General features: G+C 43.4%; 1 protein-coding gene across 5 annotated transcripts in view; it reads left to right on the forward strand.

Annotated features, from left to right (window-relative positions):
- LOC125466637 (pleckstrin homology domain-containing family G member 5) overlaps positions 1–25,054 on the forward strand; it is a 119,715-nt gene that overhangs the window by 18,608 nt on the left and 76,053 nt on the right. For 2 of the 5 annotated variants that reach the window (XM_059655610.1, XM_048561429.2), the window contains exon 2: positions 10,983–11,059. In XM_059655610.1, the coding sequence (XP_059511593.1) occupies positions 10,983–11,059 (77 nt within the window). Of the gene's footprint in view, positions 1–2,239; positions 2,506–10,982; positions 11,060–18,199; positions 18,563–21,119; positions 21,334–25,054 lie in introns of those variants that run through there. The other 3 variants (XM_059655611.1, XM_059655612.1, XM_059655613.1) reach the window with 3 other exon arrangements.

The raw sequence follows: 25,054 nt of genomic DNA on the forward strand, positions 1-25,054 counted from the left end.
GCTTAGAGTGATTGGACTGTATGGATGTGCTGTTATGGGATGGGTTGTGAATACTACGGATTCTCAGTGTGATTCCATGAAACTAGTACCAAACACAGAAGGTTTTCAATTGTCACCACTGCTAAATGATCAGGAGGAACTCTGGGATTGTTGCTGTCCCTAGTCCCAATTGATGTTCCTCTCCTTAATTGCACATTTGTATGCTTGTCATTACAGAGTTTGCTGAATATTTATGTAATAGTTTCTTTGAATTTAATTGTGATTTCAACTGTTCCAAGCAGACAGTGAGAGACTGTACTCACTGATGAGAAATAAACTGCATAAATACGTTCGTCAAGGCACCTGACGTCAGCAGGTCCTGACCTTCGCCTCCTCAGGCTGTGGTCCTGGCTGTAATATTTCTGCTAACCAAAGCATTTTACATTGATATTTCTCTCTGCTTATTCCTGTGAAGCAGAGGATGAGAACTGCACCCTGCATTATTCCCCCTTACCCTCTCCTTTTAAGTCTGTCCTTTCTGTTCTGCATGACCTTTAACCTCGGTCTGGTTCATACCCAAGGCCTGGATACTGAACTTTCAGCAGCAGGACGTAAATGTGCTGTTACAGTGACCTCTCGAGGCTTCTGTTGGGGGTTTCTTCCTCTGGTTGACCCCTGGTCATTTCCAGTCGGTGGTAACTGAAAAGTCTCTATTGTGGTTTGGTGATGAGAATTTCTGATGTAACATTCAGCCACTCCACAGGGACATCTGCTCCTCAGGAAACTTTCTCACCACCTCCCACTCAGCCAAATCTGAAGAGGATTTCCCATGGAACAAGAAGGAAGAGGAGATTTGGCCTTGGCTGGGCCTCTGCTCAACAACAAATGCATTTATATAGTGCTTTTATAGTAGGAAGTTGTCTGAAGCAGCTTCAGAAGGAGCGTTAAAGAGTCACACAGCATGAAAATCATAGCTGAACTTGTCCAATGCTGAGCAGGTTTCCAAAATTGAACCAGTCCCATTTTTCTGCGTTTGGCCCATATAGCTCTAAACCTCTCATTTCCACATACTAGTCCAAATATCTTCTAAATGTTGCATGTGTACCCACCTTTAACACTTCTTCTGACAGCTCATTCCATTAGTGCACCACCCTCTGCATGAAAACAATGTTCCTCAGGTACCTTTTAAATCTTTCCCCTCTCACCTTAAACTTATGCCCGCTAGTTTTGGACACCTCTACCCTGTGAAAAAGACCTTGGCTGCTCACCTTATCTATGCCCCTCGTGAATTTATAAACTATTTTAAGGTCACCCATTGGCCTCCTGTACTCCAGGGAAAAAATCATTGTCCCAGCCTACCCAGCCTCTCCTTGTAATTCAAACCTTCCAGTCTTGGTAACATCCTTGTAAATCTTTACACCCTTTCCAGTTTAATAGCATCCTTCCTATAGCAGGGCGACTAGAATTGTGCACAGTACTCCAAATGCGGCCTTATCAACATTTTATGCAGCTTATCAAACATAATTACCACATAAAGTGATACGAGGACAGATAACCCCAAAGTTGCTCAAAGAAGTGGGCTTTAAAGAACATTTTTAAATTTGAACACAATGAGGCGGAGACGAGATTTAGTAGAGAATTGCAGAGCTTTCGAAACTCAGCAATTTCAGTTTTTGTTTCTGATTTCCAGTTTCCACGTGTCTTTCACTTTTTATTACAGTTTGGACCGCTGGCAACCTGTACCTTCACCTGCTGAAAAACTCTGCATAAAACCCAGAGAGCTGTGGATGTTGGAAACCTGAAACCGAAACAGAAATTGCTGAAGAAACTGATCAGTTCAGGCAACATCTGTGGAGAGAACTGAACTGAAGAAATGTTATTGCACCCCAGATGTTAACTCTGTTTTCTCTCCATAGATGCTGCCAGACCTGCTGAGCTTTTCCAGAAATTTCTGTTTTTGTGATCCTGAGTTCAGACAAATGTGGATTGTTCTGCAGCTTGACAGTTCCCATTTCGAGATTATTTCCACTTCTGTAAACAGTGAAGCTGGGGATGGTTGTGTGAGCAGACTGGGAGGAGTTACTGAGTCTGTGTTTGATTGGCTTGAGCTATTATCTGTTCCACCTGTTCTGCAAGCCGCAGTGAGCCCTTGACAAATCACATTGAACATCTGTTGTTGTGCCTCCTCTCCCTGTTTGCGTAAGACTGACTAATACTGCTGGCTAACCTTTACGTTATCTGTGCTACTGATGCACCAAGGCATTCGAAGAGCTGATTGGGTTTCACATCCTAGCTTACAGCTGCTGGCATTGAAGGCTGCAGAAGCTGCCACTGTCCTGCAGGTAATCAGCTCCTCGAGCATCACCGAGAGGCTGATCTTCAGGCCTAGCAAGAGGTTTGCTTTGTCTGCAATTCCCTAACAGTGCATTATCCCTGCTGAAGATTGACCAGGAGTTGTTAAATCATCCTGTGCTTAAATTTATGTTTTGAAGTGCACAATGACAAGCTATCCAAGAATGATTGCAGGTGAGAGAAAGTGTGACGAATGGGATTTGACATGAGTAATTTGTAATAAGAACCAGACCAAATGCTTGTCTGATCGTCATCCTGACTGCAGGTCAGGTACAGAGGATATGCCTCGTAAACTTTGGGTTGGTTTGCTGCTTGCTGCAATACATTTGTGTAACTTGCGTCAAAATATAATGGCACATTACAAACAACCCTTGTTTACTGTGGTTGGGCCAACCCTTATCTTATCAATGAGCAGTGGCTATTGTGTGGATTCTTGCCCTGTTTATGATCTGACGTGGAATAAGCAATAAAGACCAGACGATGGGACAGAAAGAAGGTTGCGGATTTTGACATGCACCAACTGTCCTTTGAAATATGCCTGAAATGTAATGGGTTTTGTCAGCCTCTTTATCTTTGAAAGTCAGATGTTAGGCTGTATGAAAGGATTCACTGACAAAATGAGGCAATCCTATCATTTTATTAATCATTTGTGAGACTGCAGTTGGAGTACTGTGTATACATGGAAAAGATTTTGCATTTGTTGAAAGGACATGGGAGGAAGAATGATGAAGGGAATGGAGGGATTGGATTCTGAGCCTCAGTAACAAAGTTAGAACAAATGATTGTGGATGCTAGAGATCTGAAATAAAAAGCAAAATTGCTGGAGAAACCCTTCAATCTGGCAGTATTTGCGGAGAGTGGAGTTAATGTCTTCAGTCCAGTATGACTTCTTCAGAACTGTGGGGCAAATTATGTAAATTGGATATGTTCTAAACTAACTCCATAATGCTGAGCATGACAGACACATTTACTTTCTCCAGAAGGACTAGAAGATATGGTCTGCATTGATAGGAAAATAAATTCAAAACTGATTTGTAGAAATAAATGAGTGGGGTTTTGCTGTGGTCTTTGGGGCCAAATTGATTATACACTTGCCAGCAATAGAATCCTGAACTGACTGCCTGTAATTGCACTGTCATTTGGTACCACTAGCAGCAAACAGAGGGCCAAATAATTCGAACGCCTCACAGCCCCACTGAAAAATGTGGCCATTGCTAAGGTTTTTCAGAGATTGAACGAATCGAGAAGTCTGTAAAAATAAAAGTTAAAATCAGCAGGGCCACTTCAATGGCCAGTTAGAACAGCATTCCCTTCCCACATTACCTTCATAGAATCATAGAATCCCTGTAGTATGGAAGTAGGCCATTCAGCCCACTCACTCCATACTGACCCTCAGAAGAACATCCCACCCAGACTCACCCCCTACCCTATCTCTGAAACCCTGCATTTCCCATGGCGAATTTATCTAACCTGAAGATCCCTGGGTACTATGGGCAATTTAGCATGGCCAATCCATCTAACCTGCACATCTCAAAACGTCGACCTTTCTGCTCCTAAGATGCTGCTTGGCCTGCTGTCTTCATCCAGCTCTGCACTTTGTTATCTCAGATTTTTCAGCATCTGCAGTTCCAATTATCTCTCATCTTTGGACCTTCTTGGGATGTGGAGACTTCACTTTCAGTGATGGCCTGGATGGGCAAAGGGAGATTGCCTCAATGAAGCTGGTAGCCTTTGATGGCAGAGAGTTGTAACACTCTCTGAAAGATGCTGGCAGGCCAGAAAAGTCTCTTTAGCTGGACCTTCAATAATTTAATTTGAATGTCCACCATCATTCAGTGGGCAGCCCATCCACATTTGGTCCCACTGCTGAGAAAGCTCTCAATACCATCCCAGGGCTGATACCTGGTATGACACTTCAGTGAGCAAGCGAACAATCAGTGGAACCAGCTCACATGGAGGGCTGTGGAAGCTCTAAGTGTCAATTCATTCAAATACTAAAAGATCAGTTGCCTTCAGTAAATAATATTTTGTATTCTGGCATATGAGTAATTTGTGACATGACATGGTAACAGATGAAATTCTGAGGTTCAACATCGAGTCTTACTGGAATAAAACAAAGAACTGCAGATGTCGAAGATCTGAAACAAAAACAGAAGTTGCTGACAAAACTCATAAAGAAAGGCAGCACCTGTAGGAAGAAAGCAGAGTCACTGTTTCAATACAGTTAGTAGTTAGGAAATAGTGGTATTTACACTGAATACAAAGGAGAATGGAGGGGGAGGGAGAGAGAGAAATGAGCAGATAGGTAAATATGGAGATAATGGGAACTGCAGATGCTGGAGAATCCAAGATAACAAAATGTGAGGCTGGATGAACACAGCAGGCCAAGCAGCGAGGAGCACAAAAGCTGACGTTTCGGGCCTAGACCCGAAACGTCAGCTTTTGTGCTCCTGAGATGCTGCTTGGCCTGCTGTGTTCATCCAGCCTCACATTTTGTTATCTAGGTAAATATGGAGCCCAGAGAGAGAGAGAGAGAGAGAGAGAGAGCGAGAGAGAGAGAGATGAAAGGGTAGGTAAACAAGGAGGTAATGGATAGCAGGCCCTCCCCACAACCCTTTCCTCTTTCTCCAATATGTGATAACATACTTGGTGCTGCTTCCCTCCTCATTCTGAACTGGATATGTTTATCAATTTTGCTTCCAATTTTAACCCTGCCTTCACCTTCACTTGGTCCATCCTCACTCCTTCCTTTCCTCCCTTGACATCACGTTTTCCACTTCTAAGGATAGGCTGGCCACTGTTATCCATTACAAACCAACTGACACCCACAGTTACCTCAACTGTTCATCCTCACACACTGCTTCCTGAAAGGACATCATCCCATTCTCCCAGTTTCTGGAAATGCCAACTTTTTCCTCAACCAAGGATTCTCTGCTCTTTAGCTGCATCTGACCCATCTCTCGCATTTCTGCCCTCACCCTTCCCTTCCCTTTCACAACAACATAAGGTTCCCCCAATCCTTACTTACCAGCCCACCAGACTCATAAGCCACCATTCCCATCATCTTCAACAGAACACGCATTCCCCTCCTCTCACTTGTCAGCAATCCGCAGGGACCATTCCCTGTGGACGGGTCCACTCCTCCTCCATTCCCAACACCTCTCCACACCCCCAGGGCACCTTCCCATTAAACAGCAGATGGTGTAACAATTGCCCATTTGCCTTCTCCCTCCTTGGCCCCAGACAGAACTTCCAGGTGAAGCAGTGACATACCTGTACTTCTCTCAGTTTTGACTACCACATTTGCTGTTCATTGTGGTCTCCTTTACACCAGAGAGACAAAACGCAGACTGAGTGACCACTTTGTAGAACACCTATATGCTGTCTGCAAAAATGACCCAGTGTGTTCCCATGCCAACATTTCTGTCACAGGCCTGCTGCAGCATTCCAGTTAGCTTCAGTGCAAGTGAATGAAGATTGTCTTGTTCTTTTTTGCTTGGAGTCCCTGCAGCTTCTCAGATTCAACATCGAGTTCAATAACTTTAGAACCTGATTCCATCCTTCCATGATAATAAGGTGTAGAGCTGGATAAACACAGCTGATCAAGCAGCATCAGAGGAGCAGGAAGGCTGACGTTTCGGGCCTAGACCCTTCTTCAGAACTGCGGCAGGGGAAGAGGGTTCTGAAATACATGTGGAGAGAGTGGGAGGCTGATAGAAGATGGATAAAGGAGAAGATAGGTGAAGGGGGACAGACAGATCAAAGAGCCAGGGATGGAGCCAGTAAAGGTGAGTGTAGGTGGGAAGTTAGGGAGGGCATAGATCAGTCTGTTACACACCAATAAGAGAGGGAGACAAAAAAAAATAGAAACTATTTGTTTTGACTAAATGTTTGTCATTGGGAAAATGTTGGAGTCCATTATAAAGTGTGTAATAAGTCAAGCTTAGAAATACATAATGTAGTCAAGGAGAGTCAGCATGGCTTCATGAAGGGAAAACTATGCCTTGAAAATTTATTACACTTCTTTTAAGGAGGTAGCAAGTAGGTTAGATAAAGCAGAGCCAGTAGATGTAACATATCTAAATTGCCAAAAGGAATTCAGTAAGGTGCATAAGACTCCTTAATAAGATAAAAGGACAAGGTGTTGAGGGAAATTGGTTTTCTAACAGTAGGTAGAGAGGAGGCATGGTGGCTCAATGATTAACACTGCTGCCTCACAGCATCAGGGACCTGGGTTTGATTCTAGCCTAGGGTGACTATCTGTGTGGAGTTTGTACATTGTCCCACATCTGTGCAGGTATCCTGCAGGCGTTCTGGTTTCCTCCCACAGTCCGAAGATGTGCAGGTTATGTGGATTGGCCATGCTAAATTGAACATAGTGCCCAGGGATGTGCAGGCTAGAAGGATTAGCCATGGGAATTGCAGGATGGTCTGGGTGGAATGCTCTTCAGAGGATTGGTGTGTACTTGATGGGCCAACTGGCCTGTTCCCACACTGTTGGGATTCCATGACAGAGTTGGATTAGGGAAGTATTTTCAAGATGGCAACCTGTAACTAGTAGCCCCACAAGGATCAGTGAAGGGTCCACAATTATTTAAGCTATCTATTAATGATTCAGATGAGTGAGGTGAATGTACTATTGGCAAGTTTGCAGATGCTGTTGAAAATCAATGGAAAGAGTAATGAGGAAGATAACACACAGAGGCTACAGATGGAAATAGACAGGGCGAGTGGTCAAAAACCTGGCAGGTGGAATATAAAGTGGAGAAAATGTGAGGTTGTGCTCTTTGACAGGAGAATAGAGGACGTGAATATTATTTAATGGGGAAAGACTACAGCCCAGAGGGCTTGGGAGTCTTCATCCACAAATCACAAAAGAACTAGTCTCCAGTTTTAGTGGGTAATAGTGAAGGCAAGTGGAATGTTGACCTGCTTTTCAAGGGGAATCGAATATAAAAGTATGGAACTCTTGCTAAAACTGTGCAAGGCACTAGTCATTTCACACCTGGAATACTAAGAACAGTTTTAGCCCCCTTATGAAAGGAAATATATACTGACATTGTAAGCAGTCCAGACAGAGTTCACTAGATAGATTCCAGTTATGGTGGGATTTTCTCATGAGAAGTGGTTGCGTAAGTTGGACTTCTACTCATGTGAGTTAAGAAGAATGAGAGGAGGCCTATTGCAACGTAGAGATATCCTAGGAGACTTGACAGGAGGCAAGCAGCGAGGTTATTTCCCCTTGTAAAAGAGTCTAGGGCCAGAAGGCATTATCTCAAAATAAGGGATTACCCCACAAAAACAAGGAGGAATTACCACTCTTAAAGGGTAATGAATCTATGGAATTCCTTACCACAGAGAACTGTTGAGATTGTGTTGTTGAGTATATTCGAGATTGAGATGGACAAATTTTTACTCAGTAATGGAATGAAGAGGTATGGGGATAAAGGAGGAAGGTTGAGTTGAGGATTATCAGATCACCCAAGATCTTACTGAGGCACAGAGCTGATTTGCTTGGGAGGAACGGCTGATTCTACCTGTAAACATTCTGGTCTAACTGAAGATAATCAAATCTTGTCTGGTTATCACTGATTCAGAGATCATGCTCTGAGGCATACCAAATTATTATGGACCATCTCACACAGCACAGGTGTGAAAAGGCCATACACTGGCAGCTTCATCAGATAGCAACACCACCCCCGACCCACCCCCACCACCACCCCTCCCAGTGAACTAACTGGTTATTGAGACATTGAAGGCACTAACCCTCACAGAGTTCAGGGTCCCTCCTACTCTGGAGATATTGATTCACCATTGAGTCTCATTAACAGTTTACAGTGGTAAAGCATCCCACTACATTTTGATATGATTTGATTTGTTTTAGAATCTTAACATGTGATTGGCTAAGAAATAGACTCCAGCAAGTTTGTGTTAAATATTTTTCCAGGAGTGTATCAGCTGATCCATCTGGAGACTAATACTTGTGAACCCTCATGTGTGTCAGTTGCATGCATAAGCCTAAATGTGCCCGTGCATGCTTTGTCTGTCTGCTTAATGTCTTTTTGTCTGTTGCTGCTTGTCTGCTTTTCTGACTGACTAGCTATCTGTCTGCACTTGTACTGTACATAGATTGGACCTTGGGAGTGGGAACCTGGCAGTGTCTAGGTTCGGCTGGCCAGGATGGAATTCATTTAAGCAGAGTTTTAAAATGGAAAAGAGCCAAATGGAAGATTCTAGTTTCCTGTTCATGTGTTGTACTCACGGGGAGCCTGATGCTATGTGTCCTGATGCTGCTGTTTTTAACACCGTGGCCTCACCCTCTCCCGGGCAGCATTACTCAGCACTGTTTCTCTTGTAATCCCTCTCTCCTCTCAGTTTACACAGCTTTGTCTGATGAAAGCTACCTTGTTTCTGGGTCACTTCACTCCACATTCCTCATATTCTTAACACTTAATGGAGAAATTAAAACTGCAAGAATAAGCAGTGAAATGGGTGGGGCATCACTTGGGATCAGGCTGACGAACCTACCTGTCACTGCTCATTATTGTCTCACTGATCGGTAATAAACCACATCTGCACATTCAGAGAACAACAGAAACTCTGAAAAACACAAACTGAGCAGAAATATTGCACACTTCAGACATTGTACACCATTTTAAACTGATTTTTAATAGATACGTAATATTTTAATTTACACAGTAATATAACATCCAGCAAGATTAGGTGCATTATTGTAAATTATGTGCAGGAGTGTTTTCCAGTTACTAGGAGATAGGAAGAACCGAAGATGCTGGAGTCAGAGTCAATACAGTGCGGAAGCAGAGGAACACAGCAGGTCAGGCAGCATCAGAGGAGCAGGAAAGTTGATGTTTCAGGTTTTCACCAGTCGTGATGAAGGGTGTAAATCTGAAATGTCAACTTTTCTGTTCCTCTAATACTGCCTGACCTGCTGTCTCCAGCTCCACACTGTATTGACAACATTTTCCAGTTACTGTTTCTGTTTGCTGCTTCTTGATTTCTCTGTCTGTTTGTGTCTCACTCTGTCTCCATTCACTTTCTCTCTTGACTCCGTTTCTCCTCACTCTTGCTCTTATTTTGCCTCTCCCAGTCTCTAGCGGTCTCTGTGTTATTTTCACTCTTTTTCTTACACAGTTTCTCACTTTATTTGGCTTCCTGTCGGTCACTTTTGCTTTTCTACCCAGTCTGTCTCTTGGTCACCTTCTGTCTCTCCCTCTAACAAACTGAGTGTGGGGGGTGTGATTAGAGTCTGGGCAGACTCATTTTCAATTGATCCTCTCTGTTGGATTATTCAAATTGACAGATTTGGATCCAGTGCAGTAATTGAACTGATAATCTGTTCTTCTCCCAAGGTAGTTGCTGGATTCTGAGTGCTGTCCCTTTAAATGGAGGGATTGTGAAATATTTTCTTGGAGGCTGTGTGGGAGATACTGACAGAGATCTGTTGCAATGCGTGCAACTGAGCTGCCAAGTGGGGAGCTCCTACTAAACACAGCGCCTACTGTGCTGCGTCTTAATTACAGAGCAGCTTGTTTGGCTCACTGCACACTGGTGGGAGTTCTACAACATTCATCTCAATGGGCTGACAAGCTTTGTAACAATATGCCACAGAATGTTCGAGACAAGACAAATTAACTCACTGGAATTGCCAAGTGACTCTCTGTCTCGTGAATCATGTGACTGAGTTTCTAGTTCCCCACACAAACAGAACAAGCATTTTGACAAACTTCTCATACCTTTGTATATTGACTGATGATGAACCTATCAATGATTTCTGTTCATCAATGATCCATAGCTCTTACCTGCCCATGACTGACACAAGACTCTCCTCCTGCCCGCCCATGGAACGTTCCTGCAGCAGTACATTTTTGCTTCAGCACTTTCAGTAAACTGTGTAACTGTACCATCACTCTCAGTACACAGCATTACTGTCCTGTCACCTACAAGGTACTGCATTATTGCCCTGTCACCCTCAGTAACACTGCATTACTGATCTATTACCCTCACTACACTGCATTACCACCCTGTTACCCTCAGATCACTGCGTTACTACCCTGTCACACGGGGTACTGCATTACTGTCCTATCACCCTCAGTAACACCGCATTACTGCCGTATCACCCTCAGAAACACTGCATTACTGCCCTTTTACCCTTAGCACACTGTATTACTGCCCTGTTACCCTCAGATCACTGTATTACTTCCCTGTCGCCCTCAGTACACTTCATTACCACCCTGTTACTCTCAGATCACTGCAACACTACCCTGTCCCAGGGGGCACTGCATTACTGCCCTGTCACTCTCAGTACATTTTATTACTACCCTATCACCCTCAGTACACTGCATTGCTGCCCTGTCACCATTGATACACTGCGTTACTACCCTATCACTCTCAGTACATTGCATTATTGCTCTGTCACCCTTGGTACACTGCATTACTGCCCTATAACCCTCAGATCACTGCATTGCTATCCTGTCACTCTCAGTACATTGCATTACTGACCAGTAACCCTTGGTAAAAAGCATTACTGCCCTGTCACCTATGGGCACTGCCTTTCTGCCCTGTCACCGTCAGCAAACTGCATTAGTGTCCTAATGTTTTCTGGTGGAACCAACCAAAGTGTTCTTTTTCAGATGAACGGAGTGTAACAGAAGAGAAGGTTCTGCTCTGTCAGCATGAAGAATGTGTGGACAAACGGAGGGCCGTCAAGGTAAGGGCTTTTCTTCCTCCTTGTGACCAGCACATACACACCGCTATACTCACTCTCCCTCAAACGTGCAAAGGCACTTTCTCCCCTTCTCTTTTCCATTTTCTATTCTTGCGTTTTGCCTCTGTACCTTTCACTCATGTGCTAATTGGGTAATAAAGCATTTGTGCTTAGGTCAACCATGACAAGGGTTCAGAAATGAATGGTACTGTACTTCTGTTTTATAAGCAGTGGTGAGCTGGACCTGTGAACATTTTTATGATCTGAGATTTTATGGGATTTATCCATAGCATTTTGTAACTATATTCTGTAAACCAGAGAAAATGATAAGCCAGCGAATATGGCCATAGAGATAACAAGGTGTAGAGCTGGACGAACACAGGAGGCCAAGCAGCATCAGAGGAGCAGGAAGGCTGACGTTTTGGGCCTAGACCCTTCTTCAGAAAATCTTCAGAAAATATGGCCATATGTTTTTTGGGAGAAACAATAAGTTGTGATCTTGACTGTTGTTTGCTCATTTCCAAGGCAATATTGTTGGAGAGGCAGGGAGCTCCCCAGTGGCCTAGCCAACATTTCTCCTCAACAGTAGATTAACCAGTCATTGATTTCATTATGGGAAGAGCATCTTGCAGTGGGTGTAATGACTACTGTGTTTATCTAGTAACAAAAGCAAGACTGCGCCAAGAAGTAATTCACTCAGTGAGAGCTTTGTGATGCCGAGACAGATGAATTACAGTATCACATCAAGGCTTGGACCCCAGGAGTTTAGGGGTGGTGCAGTTAGCTCACAGACCAAGTGAGGGCAGCATCATTCCATTGACTCCCTGGACTGTCAATCTCTGTAAGGAAGGGTTAAACCTCTGGGGACTTTGGCTGGAGATTTCAAGCAAAGTTCCAGGAGAATCATTTTAATCTATTTATCTGTCAATTTATATTCAATCCCTGAGTGTCATTCACTTGGGAGGAGTTTCCCTGGTCTCCGACCACTGCTTTAGGGTGGGGTGTAAAGGTGAAAGAACCTTTACCCAGAAGTTAAAGAGGTCTTCCACTTTGTGAATATGAAACATTAACACACACACACACACACACACACACAGACACACACACACACACACACACACACACACACACACACACAAAACACTTGATCAAAGTTGATACAAAAGCTGGTGCAAACATCCTATCAATCAGAATTCTGCAACATATGCACCTGGATCAATGGAAGTCAATGACACAACGACAACAGGAAAATAAGCTGCCCAGAATGAGACACTATCCCTTGCTTAATGTACTTACTGAAATACGGCTATGGCAACCCGAATGGAAATAGCATGTTTTGTCAAATTCAGAGGAGCTAAATTCTTCTCCAAGCATGATGTCAAACAGTAATATTGCTTCATCCATTTTGCAAAGGAATCTCAGGAAATCCCTACTTTCAGAGCACAGTTTAATAGATATTGCTTACAGAGGCTACCTCTTGGTTTGTTTGTCAGTTAAGATTTGTTTTCTTAGCACATGAACTGAATTAGTTAAAATTTTCCTGCATGTGTGTCTTGTTGATCATATTGCACTGATGAGCGAAACTAAACCAGTAAAGTATACACTTGCCAATGGCAGTAGCTCATTGTGAGGGACATGTCCCCAACAACAGGTTGTGGGATCCAAACTGACCCAGGCAAATCGAAAGATGGAAGATACATGTAGTCCCCAAGACAACGAAGATCTGCAGAGCTATCTCAGAATTTTTAACTTCCTAACATCATATTGACCAAAAACAAACACAGGGCACAAGCTGTCAAACCATTTGAGTTTGGATCCAAACGCCTATCGCAAGTGTCATCCAAAATAGCGTGTGAAACACTTTCTCTGCAGTTCCCTGGTACCAAAATAATTACCACAGACAAACTGAGCAGAATACAAATATTGCATTAAACGTACGTGTAGACAATATTGACATCGAAGTGGGGGGTGTCCTTAAGATCTTTCGACCAGCCAAACCTCAGGAAGAAACAGCTGGTGATTCCTAACTGAAAGCACTAGGAAATATTTTCAGGGAAGGCTGGATGGTTTGACATGATAAAAGAGCTGCCAGACACATTCAGATGATTTTAACCAAACAGCAAGGAACTAGGTATCTTGTGATGTATCTTGGACAATCTCAACCCCATTGCAACTAATGGTGCGAGGTCAGGACATAAAGATAGGCTGCTAGCAAAGACAATATGGAACAGCTGAGCAGTTTTATTGGACAGAACACAGACTGAATGAGAGGTAAGTTTCGATGTGCTGGAACATGGTCTGGGCATGCAAGATCCAGTGGTGGAGGATATTAAAAGATCAAGTAAAACTTTTAAAAGGGTTAAAATAGAGAAATGTATGGTGAAGTTCTCAGCTTTGGTTAATCCCGGTAATATGACATTAATCATATGGGGAGATGATGGCTGAGTGGTATTATTGTTAAACTATTAATTCAGAGACCAGAGTAATGGTCTGGGAATCCAGGTTTGAATCCCAGCATGGCAGATGATGGAATTTGAATTCAATAAAAATCAGGAATTAACAGTGTAATGTTGATTGCCAGGAAAAACTCATCTGATTCACTATTGCCCTTCTTTTAGGGAAGGAAACTGCTGTTCTTACCTGGCCTGGCCTACATGTGACTCCAGACCCACAACAATGTTGTTGAATGTGGGGATAAATGAATGCTATTCTGGCTGGCAATCAGTGACTAGTGGTGTGCCTCAGGGATTGGTGTTGGAACCGCAATTATTTACAATTTGGAGATGATTTGGAGTTGGGGACTACATATAGGGTGTCCAAGTTTGCAGATGACACTAAGATGAGTGGTAGAGCAGAGTGTGCAGAGGACTGTGAAACTTTGCAGAGGAACATAGATACATTGAGTGAGTGGGAAAAGGTCTGGCAGATGGAATACAATGTAAATAAATGTGCAGTCATATATTTTGGTAGGAGTAATAGTAAAAAGGATTATTACTTGAATGGTAAATAGTTGCAGCATGCTGCCACGCAGAGGGACCTGGGTGTCCTTGTGCATGAATCACAGAAGTTTGGTCTGTAGGTACAACAAGTAATTAGGAAGGCAAATGGAATTTTGACCTTCATTGCTAAAGGGATTGAGTTTAAAAGCAGAGAGATTATGTTGCAGCTGTACAAGGTGCTGTTGAGGCCACACCTGGAGTACTGTGTGCAGTTTTGGTCTCCTTACTTGAGAAAGGATGTACCGGCACTGGAGGGGGTGCAAAAGGAGGTCCAGTAGGTTGATTCTGGAGTTGAGGGGGTTGGTTTATGAGGAGAGACTGAGTAGATTGGGATTATATTCATTGGAATTCAGAAGATTGAGGGGGGATCTTATAGAAACATATAAAATTATGCAGGGAATAGATAAGATAGAAGTAGAGAGGATGTTCCCACTAGTAGGTGAAGCTAGGACAAGAGAGCATAGCCTGAAGTCTAGAGGGAGCAGATTTAGGACTGCATTCAGAAGGAACTTCTTCCCTCAGAGGGTTGTTAATCTATGGAATTCCTTGCCCAGTGAAGTAGTTGACGCTACTTCAGTAAACTTTTTTAAAGCTAAGGTAGACTTTTTTTTAACAATGAAGGAATTAAGGGATATGGTGAGAGCGTGGGTAAGTGGATCTGAGTCCACAAAAAGATCAGCCATGATCTTATTGAATAGCGGGGCAGGTTCGAAAGGTCCAGATGGCCTACTCCTGATCCTAGTTCTAGAGTTCTAGAATCTTAACTGGGATGGACAATAAATGTTAAACTGGACTGTGTCACCCACAACCTGTGAATGACTTTAAAAAGAATCATTTTTGGTGATGCATCATATCCAAATCTTAGCAATGGATTTTCCATTGCAGGAGTATTAGTGATATTCCTTGTGAGAGAAAATGGGAACAGTTGGCACTTGATATATGGGAGGGAAAGAATTGAACAGTGGTGAAGATCATATTAGTTGCTGAAATTTTGTCTCTTATTGATGTCACTGACATAGCATTCTATTTACTCAGGTCACATGGGAAATGCTACATGATAGGAGCTGGGATGTCATGTTAGAGCTTTACAGGACATTGGTTAGGCCACTTTTGGAATAGTGCGATCAGTTCTGGTCACTCTCCAAAGGAAAGATGTTGTGAGGCTTGAAAGAGCTCAGAAAAGATTTACAAGGGAGTTACCAGCATTGGAAGGTTTGAGATACAGGGAAAGGCTGAATAGGCTGAGGGCTATTTTCCCTGGAGCGTCTGAGGATGAGGGGTGACCTTATAGAGGTTTATAAACTCATGAGGGGCATGGATGCGATGAATAGTCAAGGTTTTTTCCCCAGAGTCGGGGGGGTCCAAAACTAGAGGGCATAATTTTAAGGCACAAAGGGAGTGATTTAAAGGGGACCTAAGGGGCAACTTTTTCATGCAGAGGGTGGTGCGTGAATGGAATAAGCAGCCAGAGGAAATGGTGGTGGGGGCTGGTACAATTACAACATTTGAAAGACACCTGGTTGGGTATATGATTAGGAAGGGTTTAGAGGGATATGGGTCAAATGCTGGCAAATGGGAGTAGATTGATGTAGAATATCTGGTCAGCATGGACCGAAGGTCTGCTTCCGTGCTGTACAGCTCCAGGTAAAAGGGACTGAAAGCATAATACCAATGGAATGTTACATTGATAATCAGTCTCTGTGGGATAACGTCCATCTTACAAAATGTGTGAGTGAGAAAGAATGTAGATGTAGCTGAGTTAAAGCAGAGAGGGAAAAAATATCTCAAAGGTTAGGTGAGAAGATAGCAGTTGCCAGCTAGTGGATTGTTTCACAAAAAGGAATGCTTCTACAGAAACATTGTTGCAGTGTCTAGAAGAAGATGTCTTGCCATATTACAGAAGGAAACTGGAAGCTGTGTTTTTTATTCCAATCTTTGTACCTATGTATAAATGTAACATTTTTCTGAAATGATAGGCATTCTGTTAAATGCAGGTCCTTTTAAGGGGTATCTTCTGAATTAATCTGCTCAGATGTTGTTACCTCTGGAGCAGATGGGATGTGAATCCCATTCACAGTAGCATTACTACTATCACTCTGCACAAGAACCGTCAGGATCGACTAGAAGATATCTTAACTGACCCATTCAGCGACATTATGACAGACCTCTGGAGCAGGTGGAACTTGAAACCTGGACTCCTGGCCCTGAATTAGGGACAGTACCACTGTACCACACGAACCTGCTATCCACCAGAACCGTTCGAGATTTGGTCGAGAACAGGTGATGCCCATTGGGCTTTGCATTTATTTGGTGTTTTCTATAAGCTGTAATTGCTGCAGTAGTAATGCCCCTACTCTGAGCTTAGGAGGACAGAATCCAGGAACCACCTGCTCCAGAGATGTGTAATAACATCTCTGAACAGGTTGATCAGAAAACATCGATTTGATTTTTGTTTAAGTTTCCTTTACAACTTTGCTTGAGGTTACAGTGCACATAGGGGGCTGCTATTCGATTCAGTTTGGCTAACCTGCTCTGGCAAAGGAGGAAGAGCTGGGGTCTTATAGTCATCAATGTCCAGGCAGCAGACTGTGAAGGGGCTTGTATTCCCTGACTATCTGCCTCCTTTCTGTGGCTATGTCTGCACTGGGGTTTTCTTGGAGTGAGAACACATAAGGTGTCTACTGGTACTTATTAAAGATTTTCAGGATATGTGTGCATCAGGGAGCCAGGGGTCATTACTTCCTCCTTTGGTGATATTGTTATTTGGTTCCCCTTAGTTTTTTGTTGATTTTGTTACAGAGCCCCAGTTGGTAGGCCTTTTTTTTTGTTTGCAATTAGGTTTCTGTTTTTTGAATGGTCTGGAATCTTGGTTAATTAGTTCTATTAAGAGAATAAGGAATGGGATCTTCCCCAGTGGGGAGTTGGCTGCTGCACATGAAAGTGATTCAGAAGGGAAAGATGGGAACAGGTGTTTGTGCTAAACTATAGATTTACAGCAAAACCTTTGCAAATCCTTAAAAAGCATTGCTGGTGCCTAATTCATTGTCTGGATATCAGTCTATAGAACAAAACTTACAAAATTCTTACAAGTTGTGACATGGTGGGTGTACGTAAGATATTACAAAAACAGAAGTTGCTGGAAAGGCTCAGCAGATCTGGCAGCATCTGTGGAGAGAAATTGGAGCTAACGTTAACCCTGATTTCTGTCCATGGATGCTGCCAGACCTGCTGAGCCTTTCCAACAACTTCTGTTTTTGTTTTTGATTTCCAGCATGCACAGATCTTTTGGGTTTTACTTAGTTAAGATATTCCCTGAGCTGGTGAGCCTATAACCAGGGGACGCATTCTCAGGATAAGCAGTAGGCCATTTAAGACCAAGATCAGGAGGAATTCATTTCTTCATTCTTAGATTCTTAAATTTTTACATTTTAAAATTATTGTTTCTCAATAAGTTGTCTGAACGTATATATATATATGCGCTCTTAGTGTATATAATTGTACCGGGAGTTGGGGGGGGGGGGGGGGGGGAAGAAAAGGTATTATTGTTTTAAGGAGTGGATATATTAATGAGCTAGGGACCAGAGTGAAAAACCACCTGAGCAGCTGCCCTGCGCAGCCCAGCAGAAGGGAAAATGAACTTTGTTACCTGTAACTGCAAGTTATAGTTGGAGCTCTTAAACGGAGCTGTATAAGATTTTCAAGTAAATTGAATCCCCACCTCCTTAACCTGTGTGGTTAACCAACAAACAAGAAATATGACATGAGGTGGGTAAAGAAAGGTACTGTAGAAGATGTGAAGGGAGAATCACATTTTTGTAAAATTAAGCTACGGGCGTCTATCCCAATGGACCTCCTCCCCCAGCTAGTTCTGGGAGAGTCTCCAGCACCAATGGGTAAAACAGCAAGCAGTGATTATGAACTTGCAGTTCATGGCTGCTTAGCTGATTGTGTTTCCCAAGTTGTAGTGGGCCCAGACTGTCAAGGGTTAACACACCTGGGCACTGCTCCCAGTTTTGTCTGTGTAGTTTTTTTCTCTGTGTGTACAGAATCCTCAGACAGTGTGTGCCGTATCAAACAGCTCCTCCCTGAAAGCCACGCAACGCTAATCGTCCCTAGTTGCTGTGTTCAGTCAGTCATTGCCCCAGGGAGCAGAGGGCAGACAGTGAGGTTCCTGCTTGCACAAAGAGCTTCAACAACAGCCCAGCACCCTCCTCCTGCCCGCTGCCTCACCGATCCACAGCTTTCAACCTGCTGAGGATTGAAAATTAAAGCAACACTCACACCAGCGCAGTTTTTATTACATTCTCCCAATGCAGGCAGGATCCAGCTTCCAGACTGGGATGCTGCTAACCATCTTCACAATGTATCCCTCCTGAATTTTATTCTAATTTTAAAAGCCATTGTGTTTGGATTGGCGAAGAAGCAAATGCAGCAAAATCCTTGGCTGAGCCCAGCTCACCAGATTCCTGAGGCTCTGTCAATCTCCAGCAAATCCCGGAGTGAAAAGGTAAGTTACAAAATCTTTTGCCTTGCCTTCAGGAGTGGTGGAGATTGTGGAACTCACAGGCTGTTCCCCCTCAGCCTTTCAGCTTGATTACCCTCACAGCCCCGAGTCAGGAGGACAGTATCATATCGTGTAGGAGAATGAGATGGTAAGCCGTGGTCTCACCTACTGCTTTGGGCTAGCGTTAATGATCCCACCACCAGTGTTGGTGAGAAAGCAGGGAGCTCTTTCAGAACCCTGGGAAACATTCCCTTTTGACCCAACTGATCAACTTGAGGCTATTTGTGGGATCTTGCTGTGCATAAAATGACTGCCCCATTTGCTAGTATTGTGTGCAAAAACGGATAATTGTTAATGAGACGATCAGGCTTAAGTAGAGTTGAGGCTGTTCATAGGTTCCGCTTCTCCAGCCCCATCCTCACTCACTGTTCCCTGCCATTAACTAATCCTGATGACTGCCTCCAGAATGCCCCCAGTTTCCTTTCTGGTGTAAAATTTACTTGATTTATTTCATGGTGTTATCTGACTATCCCCCATAACCAGAATAAACCATCAGACAGCATCAATAAGTAAATAAAGTCATCTCTGCATCTATAACAAAGCAGAGGAAGGAGGGTAGAGGCAGCTGGTGGGAAGAAGGGAGCTGAGATGGGGAGAGGTGTCATAGCCAACTCCTGTTATACTAAAGGGTGTTCACTAGAGGTACTGCTAGGGTTATCGAGATGCCAAACAATATGCTTCGTTATTTCTGATCCTCTCTTTCTGAAGGTAATGTTCCCTTCCCCTTTAAAATGTCAACATCACCCCTCTCCTTGAAACAAAACAGGTCTGGCAAAGTATGACCCCATCTCCAAATATCCCTCCTTCACCAAAGTCTTTGACTTTGTTATAATATGTGCAAATTACTGCAGATTCTTGAGATCATGTTCCAATCTCCACAAAGCTGGGGTCTTTCAAAACTCTGCCATCCATCCCTTTACTTACATCAAGTCCCATGCCTTTGTCCTTGCTGATCAGAGACTTCAAATTTAAAAAGATTACCCCTTGCCCAACTTTCATTCTTTCCCTTGCTTCACCCTTCTCTAGTCTTAATGCTTTGCATCTCTTCATTGCATAGTTCTGGCCTCTTGAGCATTCTTGGTTTCAATTGTCACCATATCTTCAGTTGCCTCATCTCTAAGCTCTCCTTCCGAAATGTCTCTGAGGCTCTTTCATCCTTTAGGGCACTTCTTAAACCTACCGTTTAAGCCAAGCTTTTGGTCATCTGCCCTAATATTTCTCTACACAACTTGGTGTTATGTTTTGTTTTATAATGCTCTGTGAAGTGATTTACAATGTTTTATTCTGCTACGTTGGATTTTTAAATTCTAGTCATTGCTATTATTGACCCACCTGCATGCAAGACAACATGAAGCAGCTCGAGCAAATATTTTTAGACAGGAGTTCCTGGCAGCAACATAAATGAACAATAGTCATTCCCAGCTCACTCCATTCTATTTAGGTTCTATTCTTTCTGCAGGAAACATCTGTCCCCTGTTTAAACTTTCAGGGACTCCTCCTCTCTACTCCATCCCTTCATAAATATCCATCTCAAGCAGCTCACATACAAATGTGTGAGCAGATAACCTACATTTTTCATAGAATTAGAATGCACACTCATTCGGTCTTTTAGGTGTCGTACCAGTGTCCAGTAGTGAAAGAACATATCAGCGCATAATATAACATAGATAGTGAACAGGGATCAGCGTGTATTATTATACAGACAGTGAACAGGGACCAGCGCGTAATATTACACAGATAGTGAGCAGGGATCAGCGTGTCATATTACACAGATAGTGAGCAGGGATCAGCATGTATTATTATACAGATGGTGAACAGTGATCAGCGTGTATTATTATACGGGCTGTGAACAGGGACCAGCATGTAATATTACATAGATAGTGAACAGGGATCAGCATGTAATATTACACGGACAGTGAACGGGGTCCGTGTGTAATATTACACAGATAGTGAACAGGGAGCAGTGTGTAATATTACATGGATAGTGAGCAGGGATCAGTGTGTAATAGTGACCAGGGGTTAGAGTGTAATATTACATAGATAGTAAACAGGGATCAGCGTATAATATTACACAAATAGTGAGCAGGGTTCAGTGTGTAATATTACATGGATAGTGAACAGGGATCATCTTGTAGTATTACACAGATAGTGAGCAGGGATCAGTGTGTAATATTACACGGATAGTGAACAGGGATCAGCATGTAGTAATACACAGATAGTGAATGGAGCTGAGTTTGTGATAGTTACAGTGACAATGATCAGAAATGAAATTTTGAAAGTTACACTGACACAAAAAAGACGATAGAAATATTTGCAGTTTATTTTGAGAAGCACTCATGGTTTTTGATTGTGGCCGTGTACAGTCCAATCTCTGTGATGTGTTTGCCTCCTTTGTAATTTCCTTCCCAGAAAATGATCCTTTCCTCTCTGGGAAAAGTGCGAGCTGAGGGCTCCCCAGCTCCCTCTGACCCTCCTTTTGTTGCAGCTATTTTGGAGTAAATCCTTCCTGGAAAGTAATTTTCACCCCAGACAATGGGAACACATGACAGAGGGAAAGGAAGTGAGTGGCTGGCTCTGTCGTCTGTGGAGTCTTGTTTCTCACTCAGGCATTGGTTGCTGAACAAACATTCTAAAGATTCTGACGTATGTGGCTCCTGTCCAGACAGTCTTCAGAAAGTGGACAGAATAGACTGATCTTCTTGGTGCTGCCAGCAGTGAGTAGCTGTTTCCCTTCCAACGATCACAATCTATCTCTGTTAATCTATCTTAGTTTGCTTACTTTCTTCATTCCCCTGTGGCTCTATGTTGAAGGAGTGCATTTTGGATCATGTTTAGCTTTTTCTGTGTAAATGTGTAAATCAGCTGATCCCTCCAGTGTGGAGACTGACATGTTGGATCTGACTTCCTCAGTAACCTCGTTTAACTGGGACTGGTACTAAGTTTCCTGCCCACCCCCCCCCCCCCCCCCCCCCCCTCTACTTGGAGGTGACAGTGTTCTCATTGCATCTACTGCCCTTGTCATTCAGAATAAAATAGATGATGGGTTTGGTCGGAGTCTTTGTGAGTTGTTGCGATGCATCTTAACAGATGGCGCAACCTGCTACAATAGTGAAGGCAGTGAATGTTGAAGACAGGCTGGTTTGTCCTGGGTGGTGTTGAGCTTCTTGAGTGTGATTGGAGCTGCACCCATCCAGGTGAGTGGAGAGTGGGCACCGTGACCAGCAGGTGGTGTGAGCAACTTGTTGAGGTGCCACGATGGGGAGCTGCAGCTGCCAAACTGTGTGCAGTTTCTGATGAAACCAAACAGAACACAAGTTAATAGCCTAAGATAACAAGGTGTAGAGCTGGATGAACACTACAGCATCAGGGGAGCAGGAAAGCTGGTGTTTTGGGCCTAAACCCTTCTTCAGAAAAAAGGTTTTTTTCTGACAAATGGTCTTGGCCCGAAATGTCAGCTTTCCTGCTCCCCTGATGCTGCTCGGCCTGCTGTGTTCATCCAGCTCTACACCTTGTTATCTCAGATTCTCCAGCATCTGCAGTTCCTGCTATCTCTGAAACAAGTTAATAACCTCTTCACCATTCCGCCCTTCCAGGGCAGCTGCAGCTACTGCTGCTTCCCTGAAACGCCATGCAGCATGCCATTGTATAAGCTAAAACAGGCTATTGAATCACACAGAGCATCGCAATGAAGTCCGATCTTGTCTTTCTTTGCTACCTGCCTCTTTGACACTCAGACTCTCTAATTTTCAAGCAAGGCTTGCAGTGCTGTTGATTGGCTGCTGGGATCCTTGCTGAGGACACGTGACTGAATGAAACAGGTTTAAAACATGGCTGCCTGTGGCAGCACAGCTTTTGTATTGGGTTAGCTCCTGGCTGTTCTGACAGTTACAGGCGGTAGATCTGTAGCGAGCTTATGGCCACTGACCCAGATTTAGAATCACTAATAAAGAATAGGAGAGAAACCAGGAAGTGGGAATTAAGCGTTTCGGTGACAGAGGGTTTGGAAATTAATAGCTGGTGTGTAGGAGGTGAGGATTGCACAGCCCTGCCGTGACAGCATTGAAGTGTGATTCAATCCACTGATCAAACATTTGCCTGTGGGCAATCGCAGAGGATCTGAGAGTCTGCTCAAACATTGCATATTTAAATGTTTCTCACCTCACTGACGCCTACGGTCCTAGATAATGTGGCCCTAAATTATCAAACAGCACTGTATTTCAGGGCTGTGTTCACAGCAACACTGACTTATGAGGATCAGACTAATTAGAGCAACAGGGAGGCTGCAGTTGTTGGCATATTCCTTTATGGAGAACAAGGTGTGGAGCTGGAGGAGCACAGCAGGCCAGGCAGCATCAGAGGAGCAGGGAAGTTGATGTTTCGGGTCGGGACTCTTCTTCAGAAAACAAAAATTCCTTTATGGAGTCTTTTTGGTTTGAATTTCAATTGTACATTGCTCTGGTCTGGACCATCTGCAGCAACTGTGTTTGAGGAGGCAGTAAAGACCATTGGTCATAAAAGAACGTGCAGTGCAGATTCACTGGAATGACACCGGGGATTAAAGGCTAAATTAGGAGGACGTGTTGCATTAAGTAACCTCAGAATGTCTTTTAGAAGATTAGGGAGTGATCTAATGATAAAGGATCATTTAAAGTTATGGTCGGTCTCCAGAAAGAGAGTGAAATGGATTCCTGCTGATCGGAAATCCAGACCCAACTAGGGTCACCAGACCCGAAACGTTAACTCTGTTTTCTCCTCCACACATGCTGCCAGACCTGCTGAGCTTTCTCAGCAATTTTGTTTTTGTTGTTAAAATTAGGCCATTTTGGAGTGAAACCAGGAAATGCTTTCTGCACACAGAGCCTGATGGAAATCTCCTCTCCACTCATATATGCTGAGCCCTCCCCACCCCAAAATAAACAGCATTTGGGTGCTGGGATCAGTTGGAGTTTTCATGACTGGGATAGTTGGACTACACAGGAAGGTGTGTTGAGGGCTCTGGAGTAGATGGAAAACAGAATGAAAGCTCAGGCAGCCATGGTCTGATTCCATAGCTGAATAACTTCCTCCAGCTCCAATTATAGAGTCATAGAGTAATATAGCATGGAAACAGACCCTTCGGCCCAAACTGGTCCAAGCTGCCCACTCACTTAGTTCCAGTTGCCTGAATTTGGTCCATATCCCTCTAAACCCTTCTCATCCATATACCTTTCCAAATTTTTTTTAAATGTTACCATTGTACCTGCCTTAACCACTTTCTCCAGCTGCCCATTCCATGTACACACCATTCTCTGTGTGAAGAAGTTGCCCCTCAGGTTCTTCTTAAATCTATCCTCTCTCACCTTAAACCTATGCCCTGTAGTTATCAATTTCCCATCCCTGGGGAAAAGACTATACACATTCATTCTGATTTTGCACACGTCAATAAGCTCATTCCCCCCATTCTCCCACTTCGCATGGAATACAGTCCTACCCTGGCCAACCTCTCCCTATAACTCAGTCCTGGCAACGTCCTCGTAAATTTTCTTTGCACACTTTAGTTTAACTATGCTTTTCCTATAACAGGGTGACCAAAACTGTACACAATACTCCAAGTGCAGCTTCACCAACAACTTATACAGCTGTAACATAACATCCCAACTCTTATACTCAATGCCTGACCAATGAAGGCCAGCATACTTGATGCCTTCTTCACCATCCTGTCCACCTGTGACTCTGCTTTCAACAAACTGTGTATTTGTGCTCCTTGGTCCCTCTGTTCCACAACACTCCTCAGGACCTTACCATTTACTGTATAAGTCCTACCTTGGTTTGAATTTTGAAAGTGCAACATCTCACATTTATCTGTATTGAATTACATTTGCCAATCCTCAGCCCACTTCCCCATCTGATCAAGATCCCTCTGTAATTTTTGATAACCTTCCTTACTATCAACAATGCCTCCTAATTTTATATCATCTTCAACTTACTAACCATGCTTTGTACATTCACATTCAGATCATTTCTGTGAATCACAAATAACAAAAGCCCCAGCACCGATCCCTGTGGTACACCACTAGCCACAGGCCTCAAGTCTGAGAAACAACCTTTAATCATCACCCTCTGCTTCCTACCATCAAGCCAATTTTGAATCCAATTAGCTCTCCCTGGATCCCATGTGACCTTACCATCATGACTAGCCTGCAGTGCAGGACGTTGTCAAAGACCTTACTGAAGTCAATATAGACAATATCCACTGCCCTACCCTTATCTATCCTTTTGGTTACTTTTCTGAAAAACTCAAACGATTTGTTGGACATGACTTCCCCTACACAAATCCATGCTGACTATCCCTAATCAGACCTTGACTATCCAAACGTTGGTTGATCCCGTCCCTCGGTATCCTCTCCAATAACTTGCCTCCCACTGATGTCAGGCTCACTGGCTCATAGTTCCCTG

The sequence above is a fragment of the Stegostoma tigrinum genome, chromosome 28 (genome assembly GCF_030684315.1).
Source record: "Stegostoma tigrinum isolate sSteTig4 chromosome 28, sSteTig4.hap1, whole genome shotgun sequence".
NCBI lineage: Eukaryota > Metazoa > Chordata > Chondrichthyes > Orectolobiformes > Stegostomatidae > Stegostoma > Stegostoma tigrinum.